Source organism: Bombus affinis, chromosome 12 (assembly GCF_024516045.1).
Source record: "Bombus affinis isolate iyBomAffi1 chromosome 12, iyBomAffi1.2, whole genome shotgun sequence".
NCBI classification, from domain to species: Eukaryota; Metazoa; Arthropoda; class Insecta; order Hymenoptera; family Apidae; genus Bombus; species Bombus affinis.
The window spans coordinates 8,248,721-8,261,354 of NC_066355.1; the positions used below are offsets into that span (position 1 = coordinate 8,248,721).

Below are 12,634 nucleotides of genomic sequence, written 5' to 3' on the forward strand. Positions count from 1 at the left end.
GTAAGACGCACGAGTACCTTGATTACTTGCATCCCTGAGTCTATCGAATAATTAGCAGGTTGGTAGAAATGAATAACAAAAGAATTGCTCGATGATAAATACTGACAATTTTATTAATATGAATACTATGGTACATGTAAACAGACGTGTTTTGTCCGCCAATCATTATACAATTGCCAACTTGATCAAGGAACATACGAGACGACATTAATCGTACGTGTAATTACTATTCATAATATGTACAAATCAGGTTGTAAAAATAATCTGTACAGTAATGATTCACGTATTTGTGAACACGACTAGTAATTAACCTTTTGTAAACAAGACATAGATGGTTGTCCTTTGTTGGGACGTGAATTAATACGCCATCTTGCTCTTTGGGATCCACGTAGTCTATGGTATGATCCTCGGATATATGACTCGTGTTAAATTGGATTATCACATCGAGAGCTCCTACGTCAGAAGTGTTTGAATCGTCGATATCTTCTTCCCGATCTGATTCCAAAGAGCAATCTAAAGGGTCGGACAAATAATCTCCAATGTCGGAGACGTCAGAATCATCAGTATCTAAACTTCTAGCTAATTTAGGTGGCGATGGGTCTTCCATTGCCGATGAGAAGCTCTGCTGCGGTAGACTTTTCCTTCTCAAACGTGGAGATTTCCTTTTAGTCATTTTCTTCAGAATATCATCCTCGTCAATATCTTCATCCTCCTTGGTGCTCACTGGGGTATTACATCTTGATTCCGTGCCCTTAGTTAGTATCGGCCTTTCTTGGCCCTCTCTGCTACTAGTTTCCAACGAATCTTCTTGCGTTTCATCGTTTCGACTTGAATGTTCATTACTGCTAGACTTTTGTTCACTCGAAGTATCGCTTGAATATGATTTGTCGCATATTAACGTATAACAACCTGCAGACCATCTCTGAAGCTCTATTACCATCCTAGGATTCATAGTTTCTTTTCCTGGTACTAGGTCTAATTCCGTGTATTCTTTTAACAATTCGAACATCGTGATAGATTTAAACATATTATAGAAATTTTTTAATAATTCAGGAAGGCTTTCCTCGTCTGCCACTTCGTAATTACAAACATCAGGTGGTCCAACTTTTTTCCAAACGATAGCGTCGGATGACAAATCTGTTACAATTTTCTCGTAAACATCGTCTCTCAAGAAATGGGATAAAAGTGTGTATGATTGTTGTTCTATGTCGTGGTGAACTTCTCTAACTATTCCAGGGAATAAATAACATTCTGTTACCCAATCCTTCATAACTACTCGATCATTTACTGGTTCTATGTAATTGGTTTCTACGTCTGATCTTGGTGATCTAGTATCTTCTTTAATTGCTCCATGAAACCAACCGTTGATCGACCAACGCGATTTATCAGGTGTAGTTACCTCAGCTACTTGATGATAAGAATTATTTGCAACTTCGAAAAATACAAGAGAATTATATTCTGGTATTAAAGATTTTACAACATTTCTAGGTACTCCATTTTTATCTGTGTCAAATAAGTCCAGAGCTCCTCCATCTTTCTCAGACCAATTTTTTGAAAGGTACAATATAAAAGCAATTCTACGATCACCCATATTGTCATCATGACATAGTAAATAATCTGTATCGTAATAGCAAGAACTTGACATAGATATTGTCTGATTAAGCTCTATTTTTGTATTTCGTTCCATCCATGTTGCTAGATCTGTTTCAAAAGTCTGATATAATAACTTTATATATTCTGTGTCTACATTAGCAAAGTCCTTGGTTTGTTCAAACTGAAAAAGGTCTATACTATTCCTTCTACTTTTTACATCCAACAATTCATTCTTTATCTCATCCATAAATTCTTCGCTGCAGATAAAGTTTGATATTCTGCATACTTTAAATGGTTTTGATATAATTTCAAGGTTTTCTATCTTCTGATCAGTACAGTTGTGCCAATTTTCAAAAAACAATTGTTGGAAGTCAGATGAAAAGATAAAATCAGAAATGATAGATTGCTTTAACTTTTTCACTTGCGGTTCTTCCTCAGCCATCACTCTGTACCTTCCTTGAAATGGTCAGTTAGAAAATTCTTACTTATATACTCTTATTCTATCAGTCTTTGTCCCTTAATTCTTTGAATCAACAATACATATTCTTTATTAATTTTATCTACAAATACTTTTAAAAATTTGAAAACTATATCACATTTTTTCGCGTATATAGACAGATATGTAGCATTACATGTTTTAACTGTGTACATTCATCGTCTGTGATATTAAATTTCCTGTGGAAAATACAAATTCTATTCGATCTTACGTTTTATTTCTCTCAAAACATTATCCTGGAAGGTTATCGCATTTCCACTCGGTTGTAACAGTCAACTAACAGTGATTGTTCTAATTAGATTTTTATTTACGAAACTAATATTTCATTCTTCGTTAAGATGTAGTGTCGATGATAGAAATATCACAGTTTGTCTAAATACACTCACCAGACGATGCGGTCCTTGCTTTTCGATACATGCGGCCCACGTGGTCGTTCGACCCGCACGTGTTCTGAAAGCAGTCGGTCGAAAAATCGATTAATAAAATCCAGCTTGCGCCGTGATCGCATCGATTCTTTAAATAAACGATTGTTCACCGAATTACATTACTTCTTCGACAATTACATACCAGAAATTGCACGTGAGTCCAAGTTTAGAGAATTAGGTCTACCGCTCCGTATCACCACGCAGTTGCATTCTGCCCAGGGATCGCTACTACCGCTGAGGAAAACGTTCATTCGATCGAAACCAGGGACGTCCTGAATTATTTGTGAACCCTGGCCATAAACTATTCTCTTACTACGTACAATCGATAGAACTCGCACTTAACCTTATTTCACACCGTCTGACGTCATAAATTTCCTATGATTCAATACCGCGATTATTTAAAATCTTTAAACTTCGTGGAATTTTCATTTAATGTAATTTTAACCGAGGAATCACGTTACATGTATAATAAAGTTTATTTAATAGATTTTAAACACTGAATAAATTTTGTAACCTATTGTAATACATCGTGAAATGTCAAGAAAAATATGAGAACGTCAATATCGTAGCTTTCTTGTTTTCTTTTAATTTGTTGTAGGTTATATACTTTGCTGTTTAGTATTGTGCCACGCGACAGGTTTATTTTATTATAATTTAATTGCTATAATACATTGTTGAATCAAATCTACAATTTGTAAGCAGTTATTCAAAGTTTAGTATCCGAGATTTTAATAAAATTATTAAAATATATAATTAAAATGAAGAACAACGATTATGTATCGCACATTTCAAAATATTTATATATAATTTCCATGTTTTTTATATAAAATACTATATAAATTTAAGAATTTTGAGATTTCAGTAACTTTTCGAGGTTAAAAATTTCGTATGGGAAATTAAAACATTTTAAATAGTCCGCGCGACAGCGCCAGTAGTTGAACGATCCGTTGTGTAGTGTCGCCACGGACGGTCGTATCAAGATGGCAGTAGTTCACGTTTGACGGATGCCGTTGGTCGCATGGAAATTCGGGGCACACCCTGAGCGTTAAATTGTACAAAGTGTGATATCGTCAGGCCGAATGTTCGATCATCGTGAAATCTTCGTATAAAGAACTCGCTGGCAATCCTGGAACTAGATAACACAACTTGCACATACGTGAGTAACGAGCGAAACCCACATACACGCAGCGTGACAAGTCTCATCCTTTCAATATTTTATCCCTCGGGATCTGTCAACACACGGTCCTTTCCTCCTAAAGATGCACGTTGCCTACTCGTCGTCCGCCGATAAGCTTGATAATCAAGGGGTGGGGTTTTGTGGTTGAAATCGACGATGTAAACAGTCGGTTAGGATACTCAGTATCTTTCAGTCATCTTTTGTTTGTGTCGAGATCACGTTGTGCCGGGATTACTGGTGAAGCTGTTTTATATTATTATTATTATTATTATTATTATTCAAGTGGTGTCTAAAGTGCTCCAAAAAATCTCATCTCGATCGATAATATTTAGGTGTTATCATCGAAGACTCGTTCGAAGACTATCTTCGATTCCAGTTTCTGCGATTCCCGTTTTATCCCCCCGATCTACTATCTTGGCCTTGAACCGGACTCTTAGTGCCCTACTGTAACGATTATGGCGTGAAGGAGCTTTCGAATTTTGAAATCCGCAACCGCTTGTCGAAACAGAGGTGAGTCAAGTGGGAATGTTTCTATTACACATCAGCCTTATTGTATTCAATTTTACATTTTACTTTATACATTTTCTCCCTATCGTGTAATATCTGTCGAGATTCTTTCCGTCTGTAAGTGACTATCGATTGCCATAGGGAACTACGTTTCTCCCACGTCATACCTTATTTTTCGTCGACCAGTGCCGTGTTTCTGTATCCACTAACGAATAACGAATAACTAAGATATTTAAGGAATACCATGTAGCAAGATAATTATATAATTTTATATTACTGAGAATTCGTGGAATTAGGAAACACAGGTGTACAGTTGCCTACGCGACAATTGTATGTTTTATAAAGTAGTGATCATTCAGATAAAATGGAATCGTGGAAGTTTCGAGTGACTTGCTCGCGATGAGGTAGGTCATTCGCCTTTTTTTTCTCCTTCGGTGGAATACCTTCGACGAGATGCCAAGTGGCTCGTTTAACGATTACGCCACTCGAACCACTAAGCTTGTCGATCGCAACATTAAGTGTACTGTTAAATTCAAAGTACGTCCATTAATGTTGCCGTGTAAATGTTCCCTATACACGGTGGTCTACCTGCTTAACACCTTACCGTGTCTAATTTGGACAGCATTTAACGATTTCGAACTATAACTTTTCTATTTCTGAATATACTTCAACCCTGATGAGATCCTCGATTCGGTGTTCGATCCAGTTGTCGTTCTAACCTAGAAAAGAACTTTCAATCAGGAGTTATATGTTATACATTATATACCCAGATTTAAGAAGTTACAGCGTAAGAATTGGTATTTTAGATAAAATTATTTTCTTTAGGAATAATCGTCATAAATGATCAGAATTCATTTTTGGCTACTCGTTTCCATCATTGTTAACGAAAATAGTTTCTTATTAAAAATAATCATTCTTTGGTTATGTTCGTCGATCGTTAATTTTTATTAATATTTGTAGATTAATCGTAACACTTATAGGTAAATATTTTTCAATCGTTTCATTTTTTTGAAAAATTTCTTTATCGTTTAACAATCATTGTCGTTCGTTTAAACAAAACTTACCATTGTTTTTTAATCTTGTCAAAAGAATCTACATGAAAGATCACGTATATTGATATCAATTGTATCAAATTTTTCTAAAATATAAAATATCTTCTAAGAAGAGAAAAATACGACTCGGTCGAAAGTGACGCGAAGGATCGGAAGAAAGGTCTTTGTTGCGGGTCGATTTTCATCATTTGTTCCCAGAGAATGAGAAATTCTTGAAAGACGTATCCTGTCGGGCGATGTTGAAAATACGTCAAGACACCTGGTATACGGACAAACCGTTACCTGTTTCATCGACGTGAAAAGGTTCAATCTATCCTCGTCCACGTAGCCGATTTTTCCCCTGAGGTTTGTATGTACTTGCGCTTAGCATACAGCGGTAAACCCGTACCCCGTTGATATTTTTCTTCTAAATGGGGTGACTTGGAGCGCGTAAGTCGGGACAGATTATAACATTGCGTGACTGGCGTAATTATCCTCACGTTGAACCCACCGCGCGTAGCTACGTACATGGCATTAAATTCCAGTTATCGACCTCGTAAGATCGTTTTTATTCCCATGGAATGGAATTAATTCGATTCGATCAACTGGTTTCACCCGGACAGAGGAACTCCGTTAAAATTGGAGCAATCGCGATTATTTAATCTTTACGAAAAATGCAGATAGCACGCGTTTCGTTACATTAACATATATAATTAATAATAATTACGTAACACGCGCGTTGAGTGGTTAATTACGCAATTTACTCGAAGGTTACAATTTATCAAAGAACGTAATTTTCAATTTATCCTTCAGCTGTGATCGTGCATCTGTTGAAGATTGAAAAAAAAAAGCTTTTACATAAACCGTAGAAAATCGAATAGCGTTTATTGAAAGCGGTCGTAACGCGAAACAGTAATAATAATTTTGTAAGGACGTGGAACGGCGACACGCTCGAATACGTGGTTGGTCGCTGCGAAATATGCCAAGCGCGTTTCCTCTTTTCTACAGCTTAGAGAACACCACGTAGCGGCACTCGAATCGCTTATGGCATCGTTCGTCAGTAGAGTGCGACCGGATCGAAGACAACACGGCGTTGTCAAAAGAAATGGATATCATTGTCAGTGATCGAAACTCATCGTGACTCTATCGATCGTCGCTAATCCTTGCTTTTACTTCTTACGGTATACTCTACTTTTCCGTCTTCCTCGCGATAAATCTCCATTATCGTGCAGACCCGGTGCAAGAGAAAACTGCATTGTAAAAAGTGGAGCGCCATCCTCGTCCTGTTATAAACAGCACGTTTGTTCCAGCAATGATGTAAGTTTCACGATTAAAAAACTAGTCTCCTCGAGTTAATTTACATGCATTTTTGATTCGACACACGTATCCGTAAGAGTTATTATAAACAGTGATACGATACCTCGAATAGAGCATAAGTCGAAAGAGGAAATACTTGGAAGACCGTATTTCTTGTTTTACAATTAGTAAGAGTGAGTGCGTTTTTATTGCTTTCTTCGTGATCTTTTAATTTCGTTAGCGTTTCTTTTTTACGCGACATGGTCGTTCTCTTGTTTTAAAATGTTAATTAAGCTAATATAATCTTGATGTAACACAGAAACTGTGACTAATTATATTTAAAAATAAAAGTTGTAGTTATAACGTTCTTGTTTCTGGAGAAGCATGTACGAGAAAGTCTGTTTCATGGGAGAAGCAAAGCATCTGAAAAGCTGTACACGCTATCATTAAAACGGAAACAAAATTTTCTGCCGTAGTAATTGTAAACGATGAGGTCATTCGAGTAGGTGATCCTCTAGCGACCATGGGCAGCGCACGGTTAGTATAATATAAGCCTGTCGTAGCTTAAGGGCTCGACAAAAGGATATCGCATTATTTTACGTAAACGTCATAGTGATGCAATTTGCTATCGTTTCCGTAGTATCAATTTGGCTCGATGAGAGAGCACAAGGATACTTTTGGATCACGAAAGCACTCTTATCGTTTCAAGATGAGTCGAATCGACCGCGTGGCCGAGCTGGTATCGTCGATACGAATGCAATAAAAGGCACTTGGCCATGGAACAGGCAGCTGCTGCATTCTCAGTTCATGCATTGCATCTGCAACGAGCTGATTGTATTTCTTTTCTGCATCGGTGTCCCATGCGATTGTTTCGGATCGTAATTCGTTGATTTTCTACTTTGAATATTAATTCGTAGGTAAAAGCAAGTATTTTAATACGACATAGTCGAACAAGGAGGCGCGCTCTTAGATTCAAAAATATGTCTTTTAAAAATAGGTAATGAAACCATCATACTCTGCAAAAAACCAGGGGCAAATGTTATATCGTTGTTCCTAACAGGCTTTCTTTTCATTTTTAACTATTTCGTGGTTTAGCCTTTATAACCGAAACAACATCCTTTTCAATTATAAAATAATATTAAAATCAGAGTATCAGTTCAATTATCACGAAATATTGATTCATCGCGAGGTAGATTCATCAGTGTTCTCTGATCTTCTTTAATCGTGGCGATTCGAAAGTTCACGAAACATTAGCAGAAAGTCTACAATTTCCTGAGTGATACAGGAAGTTCGTACAATTCCGTGGGAACATTGTTTCGCCATTACTCTTGTGCAGATTAGAAGTGGCATCGCGTGACGTTAAGTAATGCGACCCATTTTCTCTTAGAAAAGCCTCGAGCCCTCCAATTTCCTGGTTTTTTTTTCTGTTTTTCGTTTAACCAAGTACTCGAGCATTTTTGTCCACTAGCTCCATTTTTTTCAGCATCTCGTGTTCTACTAGAGTTCATAATTACAACGAACCGTAGGTCCCTGGTGCAGACATCGTACTCGTTCAAAACCCCTGCTCTCCGCGTTGAGCTGTTCGTTTCACACGAATCGTGGTACATACCGGTTCTGGACGATCGATAAAAAGGATAGAGAACCGCAGATAGTTCGCACTCGACCATTTCTCCAAGAGGGAACAAAAACTTTGCTCGGACATTTTGTCCCAGAAATTCCTCCGTTCTATTCTCGAAATTACTCATTGTCTTCGTTCTATCTTTGAATCATTGTATTGTCGTTTCTTCCATGAGAGAATATATACGATGACTCACACAAGTACTTGGACATTCACCATAGGAAATTTTCATATATATATCATACGTGTGTCATATGAAACATTTTGAAACGATGATTAATACTATAACGAGGCAGAACTGTTACCGCTATATCGATATGCTTTGAACTAAATCTAAAAATGTACATGATATTTAGTGAGATACATACTATGTAAAAATTATTCGTTTAATAAACCACTATATTCAGTGCATCGTCGTTAATCTTGTGCTAATTTCTTGCTAAATACGTTTGTTGTAAATATTACGTAACTTCTATATACATTTACAAATTGCTTTCGAGTTTTACCAACATAATCATGCCACTCGTTTCACATTACAGCGCTAACTATTCAGTTATTCTACTATTATTATTCTATTCTACTATTATTATTCTACTATTATTATTATTTGGATATTCATCCAAAATGTTTTATCTAACGCGTACAGCATACGCATGAAAGTTTCCGACCATAAATATTCGAAAACCTTGGCGAGCCATTGTATGCAAGCCACTGATGTGTAGCTGGCTCGTGACGAAGTATTTGCTGAAAGGTGTAATTTCATCGGATAGAAAGTTCCATCAACAGACGCCAGTTTGGCAGTTATCGATGCTACGTGTTCTGCTTTTACAGGATAATGATTCAATTAAAAGTACACGAAGGATTATCGTCGTAACCGTGGTAACGCGTGTTTTCTTCACCTCGTTGGTTCGTTATACGCTCGAAAAAGGCTTCTTTAATTGTACAAACGAGCAAACATTTGGTTCGTTTGTTCGATATTTCGTACAGTTCGAGGTTTGTCGGTCGTGGGGAACGCGCTTTATTACATGGCAACCGTGCTGCGTTAGTATTTAATGATAGGATAACGGCGATGCGATTAAGTGAATGAGATCGTGGGATAACATCATTCACATTTTATCTTTGATCGGGTTATTGGCCTGCGAAACCTGGGCAGAGGAGCCCTTTTCCGCAGGCCTACTTGATTTTATAGGCTGATCGCCATCTGGATTCGAAGCACGGCAGAACTTCCTTCGGCGTTTAACTTGGCCCGTTTGAATGCAAACGACACGTAAAAAAAAGAGATAGCGATGGGCCGAAACATGGTTTACCTTTAACACTTTCACTTCTGTCGAGGCATACGACTCGTTTCCACGATCTGTTTGCACTTTTGTTTTATTGTAAGTAGCGATGAAGTTCGTTGGAAAATAAAAAATTTAATTGTGATTTTATAAAGAGATTTCGTTATAGTTGAGCTATAGATTTGTCGTGCTTTTACGGGAAATTCGTAGATACAAAAATGCGTACGAAGATACTTAACATATGTAATACTCGATGTAATATTTCGTAGGCGAAACAATTTTCCAATTACGTTACATTTTTCGATTGCATTCGTGGAAATATGAATTTGCATAAATGTCAGCAGTTTAGCTGTGACTAATCGATGCACGTGGAAACAGAAAATGAACTGCAGTCAGCCGTGAAAGACTGCGTGCATTCTATAAGAAAGCTGTTTCTATCGGAATGAAATTTCGCCGAATTAGCCAACAACATTATTGACGTATAGATTGCATTGTTTCGATAACGCTGTTGACGCAACTGTTGCGTTTCTGTCTTCATAAAATATTCATTGCTGTTGCATTTTCACATTTAAAAGTGGAATATTACGTCACAGTAGTAGTTATGTATTTCCGTTCATAAATAAATGACACACGCAAGAACCTTTAAGAATTGTTATTTAGCCTGAAACTTACGTAGAAAGAGTACATAAGTATTTTATATATTTTTGCATTTTTTTCACATTCAGATTTCCTATAAAAGCGCAAAAGCGTATCTATCGATACGAATTTGCATATCACTCCAAAAGAAGGGAAATGAAATTCATCGACAGAGAAAATTGTTACAATCTACAAAACTGAATGACAAACGAATCGATCGCGAAATAATCGACGCACGATTAACACTTTAACACGGTAAAGAGAACGGGTTCGAAGTTCATTCTACGCGAGGTTACGACCGTCGAAAACGTGGGAGAACAACGTGGAACACTGATCGATTTTATGCCCGCTAGCCGGATTAATATCTGGAACGTAACAGGTTCTTTTATGGTGACCCCTTCGGTCTCGCCTCCTCGTATAATTTATCGTATTCGCGTGGGCGTATACAGGCTCTCGACGCACAGGCAACCTGCATCCCGAGTCGCTTTCCCTTTTTCGGAAATCCGGCTGCCCGCTTCCCTCCCCTGGCCCTAAACCAATGAAAGAAGAACAGAGACGACAGAAGGAAAGCCCGCGACGCACATCCGGCTCTTTCGTCGGCCGAATATTCTTTCAACGGCCCCGTTTTTCCCGCACGAAAATAGAATACCGGCGTCGCTGCCCTCCAGGGAATCCCCCGGGGTGCATTTTCCCCGCCCTCAATGGCGGGAATTTTAATTGAAACGCGACGAGATTGACGTAGACTCGTTAGCGTCGACCAGCGCAATCTTGTTCGAATCACGAACGCTAGAATAGAGAAAAATAGTAAATTATTCTACGTGTAACGTTGTTTTTTAACGTTAACTTTTAGTGACGAGAAATTAGTTCTTCTGTAGATATGTAAATTAAAGAAAGAAAAAGATAACGATACATTTCTCTTTATGCTTTTTAAAGAGTGATTTCTTAAATTGTATCGCATATTTTCGAAGTAGTTGGAGATATTTTTCATGTTCAAAAGTGTCATAAAATGAATTTCAATGAAGAATATTTGTGACTGTATGTCTTGTATGAATTTAGAAGAGGCGGTACGAATAGCTAATGGTTTGAAAGTTAAAATAGAGCTTCAATGGGTTCGAAGTACAAGAAGAACGAAGTTGTACGAAATTATGTATATTTAAAATTTTATGTAATTAAGCAGCTAAGGAATACGAAGTGTTCGTAATATCGAAAAGAAGCTGCTAATGATGAAAAATAGTTCAGTTGAATAGGTGATGAGTTCGTATAGAGCAAACTGGTATGCGAGGAAACACGCAGCTGCAGACAATGTGCACTAATGAATGATAATTAATCGGTGCCTTCAAGAGCAATGATTACAGCTGCGCCGGTAGTAATTTACGATTACAGATTATATTTGACGCTGGGATAGCTCGTGTAGTGTACAATCATGACCCGATTACGAGCTCGTCGTATATTTTATAATCGTTCGAGGATCGTAAAAACAAAGTGTTCCCTTCTGTCGTCTATTTTGTTCAACCAGCTGCGAATCTTAATAATCACATTGTTTACTGTCTATTGTTCTTATATTATTATATATTTCATTTTAAACATATACAAGGACACTGGTTTGTTTTTACCTATACAATGGCGAATATATAAATAGGGAAATACTTAAATTCATTTAATTGGATTCTAAAGAATTTTGTTTTTATTTTTATTATAAATATAGGACGACGTTCAAATTGATTATACAGATTTTTCCTATTTACATTCTCGTCATTGTACTTATCGTTAGTTAATAGCTCGATACTGCACGCAATGTTTAGTACCATCGTCATCATATGGCAAACGATCGCGCACGAAATAACAAAATTCTCTCATTCATTAACACGTATCATCGACGAGAGACGCGTCGACACACTTGCACGCAATTTCGAAATGACACAAGTGATCATTGCCCTGTGTACCTTTTCATCGAAACTCGATGATTTACCGTTGGCGTTCAGCCAGCCTTCGTTTTTCCATAAATCATGCGAGAACAAGAAACGAAAACGAGCGCGTGTGTTTCCCACGGAAACGATCGAAACTTTCGTGGATCTCTCCTCGTTAAGAGCCGGTTGCCGGAAGTTCCGCGAATTAGCATCATAAAATGCTATGTCACGTGCCTGGTCTCGATTTATCTTGACGAAATTTGGAATTTTAAATTAGGTCGCTTGATCTCGTCCATATTTAAAAATTTAGCTGAAAGACTCGAGTTTTGTCCCGAATGAAGCATAGGACAAAGTAACCGATTCAAATTTATGCAAGTTTCCTTCTTTTTTGTTTAACAAACCTCCGTGTACGCTGAAAAGAAGATAGCCTTGTTGACTGGATTCTGGGTCGCGAACGCGAGCCCACGCTCAATTTATGCACGTTCCTATCAGAGGCTGGAAAGAAGCTCCAATTGACTCTAATTTTTCGAGTGTCTTCGTTAAAATTATTCCTCTCAGTTCGTGTCTCCCGTGGACAAGAAGCGTTTCGAAAGCGATGGTCAGAATCGTATCAAGCCGAAGCGAGTAGACTAGTCGACGATCAAAATCCACGTTTCAAATTAATCTTTTCA

The 12,634-nt window shown here is 37.5% G+C and overlaps 2 protein-coding genes across 5 annotated transcripts in view; one reads left to right on the forward strand and one right to left on the reverse strand.

Moving 5' to 3' along the window:
* Nucleotides 1–12,634, forward strand: part of LOC126922521 (uncharacterized) — a 42,517-nt gene that overhangs the window by 6,702 nt on the left and 23,181 nt on the right. The window lies entirely within an intron of this gene.
* On the reverse strand, nt 85–2,844 carry LOC126922547 (prolyl 3-hydroxylase OGFOD1). Its single transcript, XM_050735240.1, has 2 exons — nt 2,657–2,844; nt 85–2,539 (listed from the first exon to the last, which is right to left on the reverse strand). The coding sequence occupies exon 2, from the start codon at nt 2,033–2,035 to the stop codon at nt 227–229; it is 1,809 nt and encodes a 602-aa protein (XP_050591197.1). The 5' UTR covers nt 2,036–2,539; nt 2,657–2,844; the 3' UTR covers nt 85–226.

Coding starts and splice junctions, on each gene's coding strand:
- LOC126922547 (XM_050735240.1), bottom strand. CDS start 2,035: ATGGCTGAGGAAGAACCGCAAGTGAAAAAGTTAAAGCAATCTATCATT.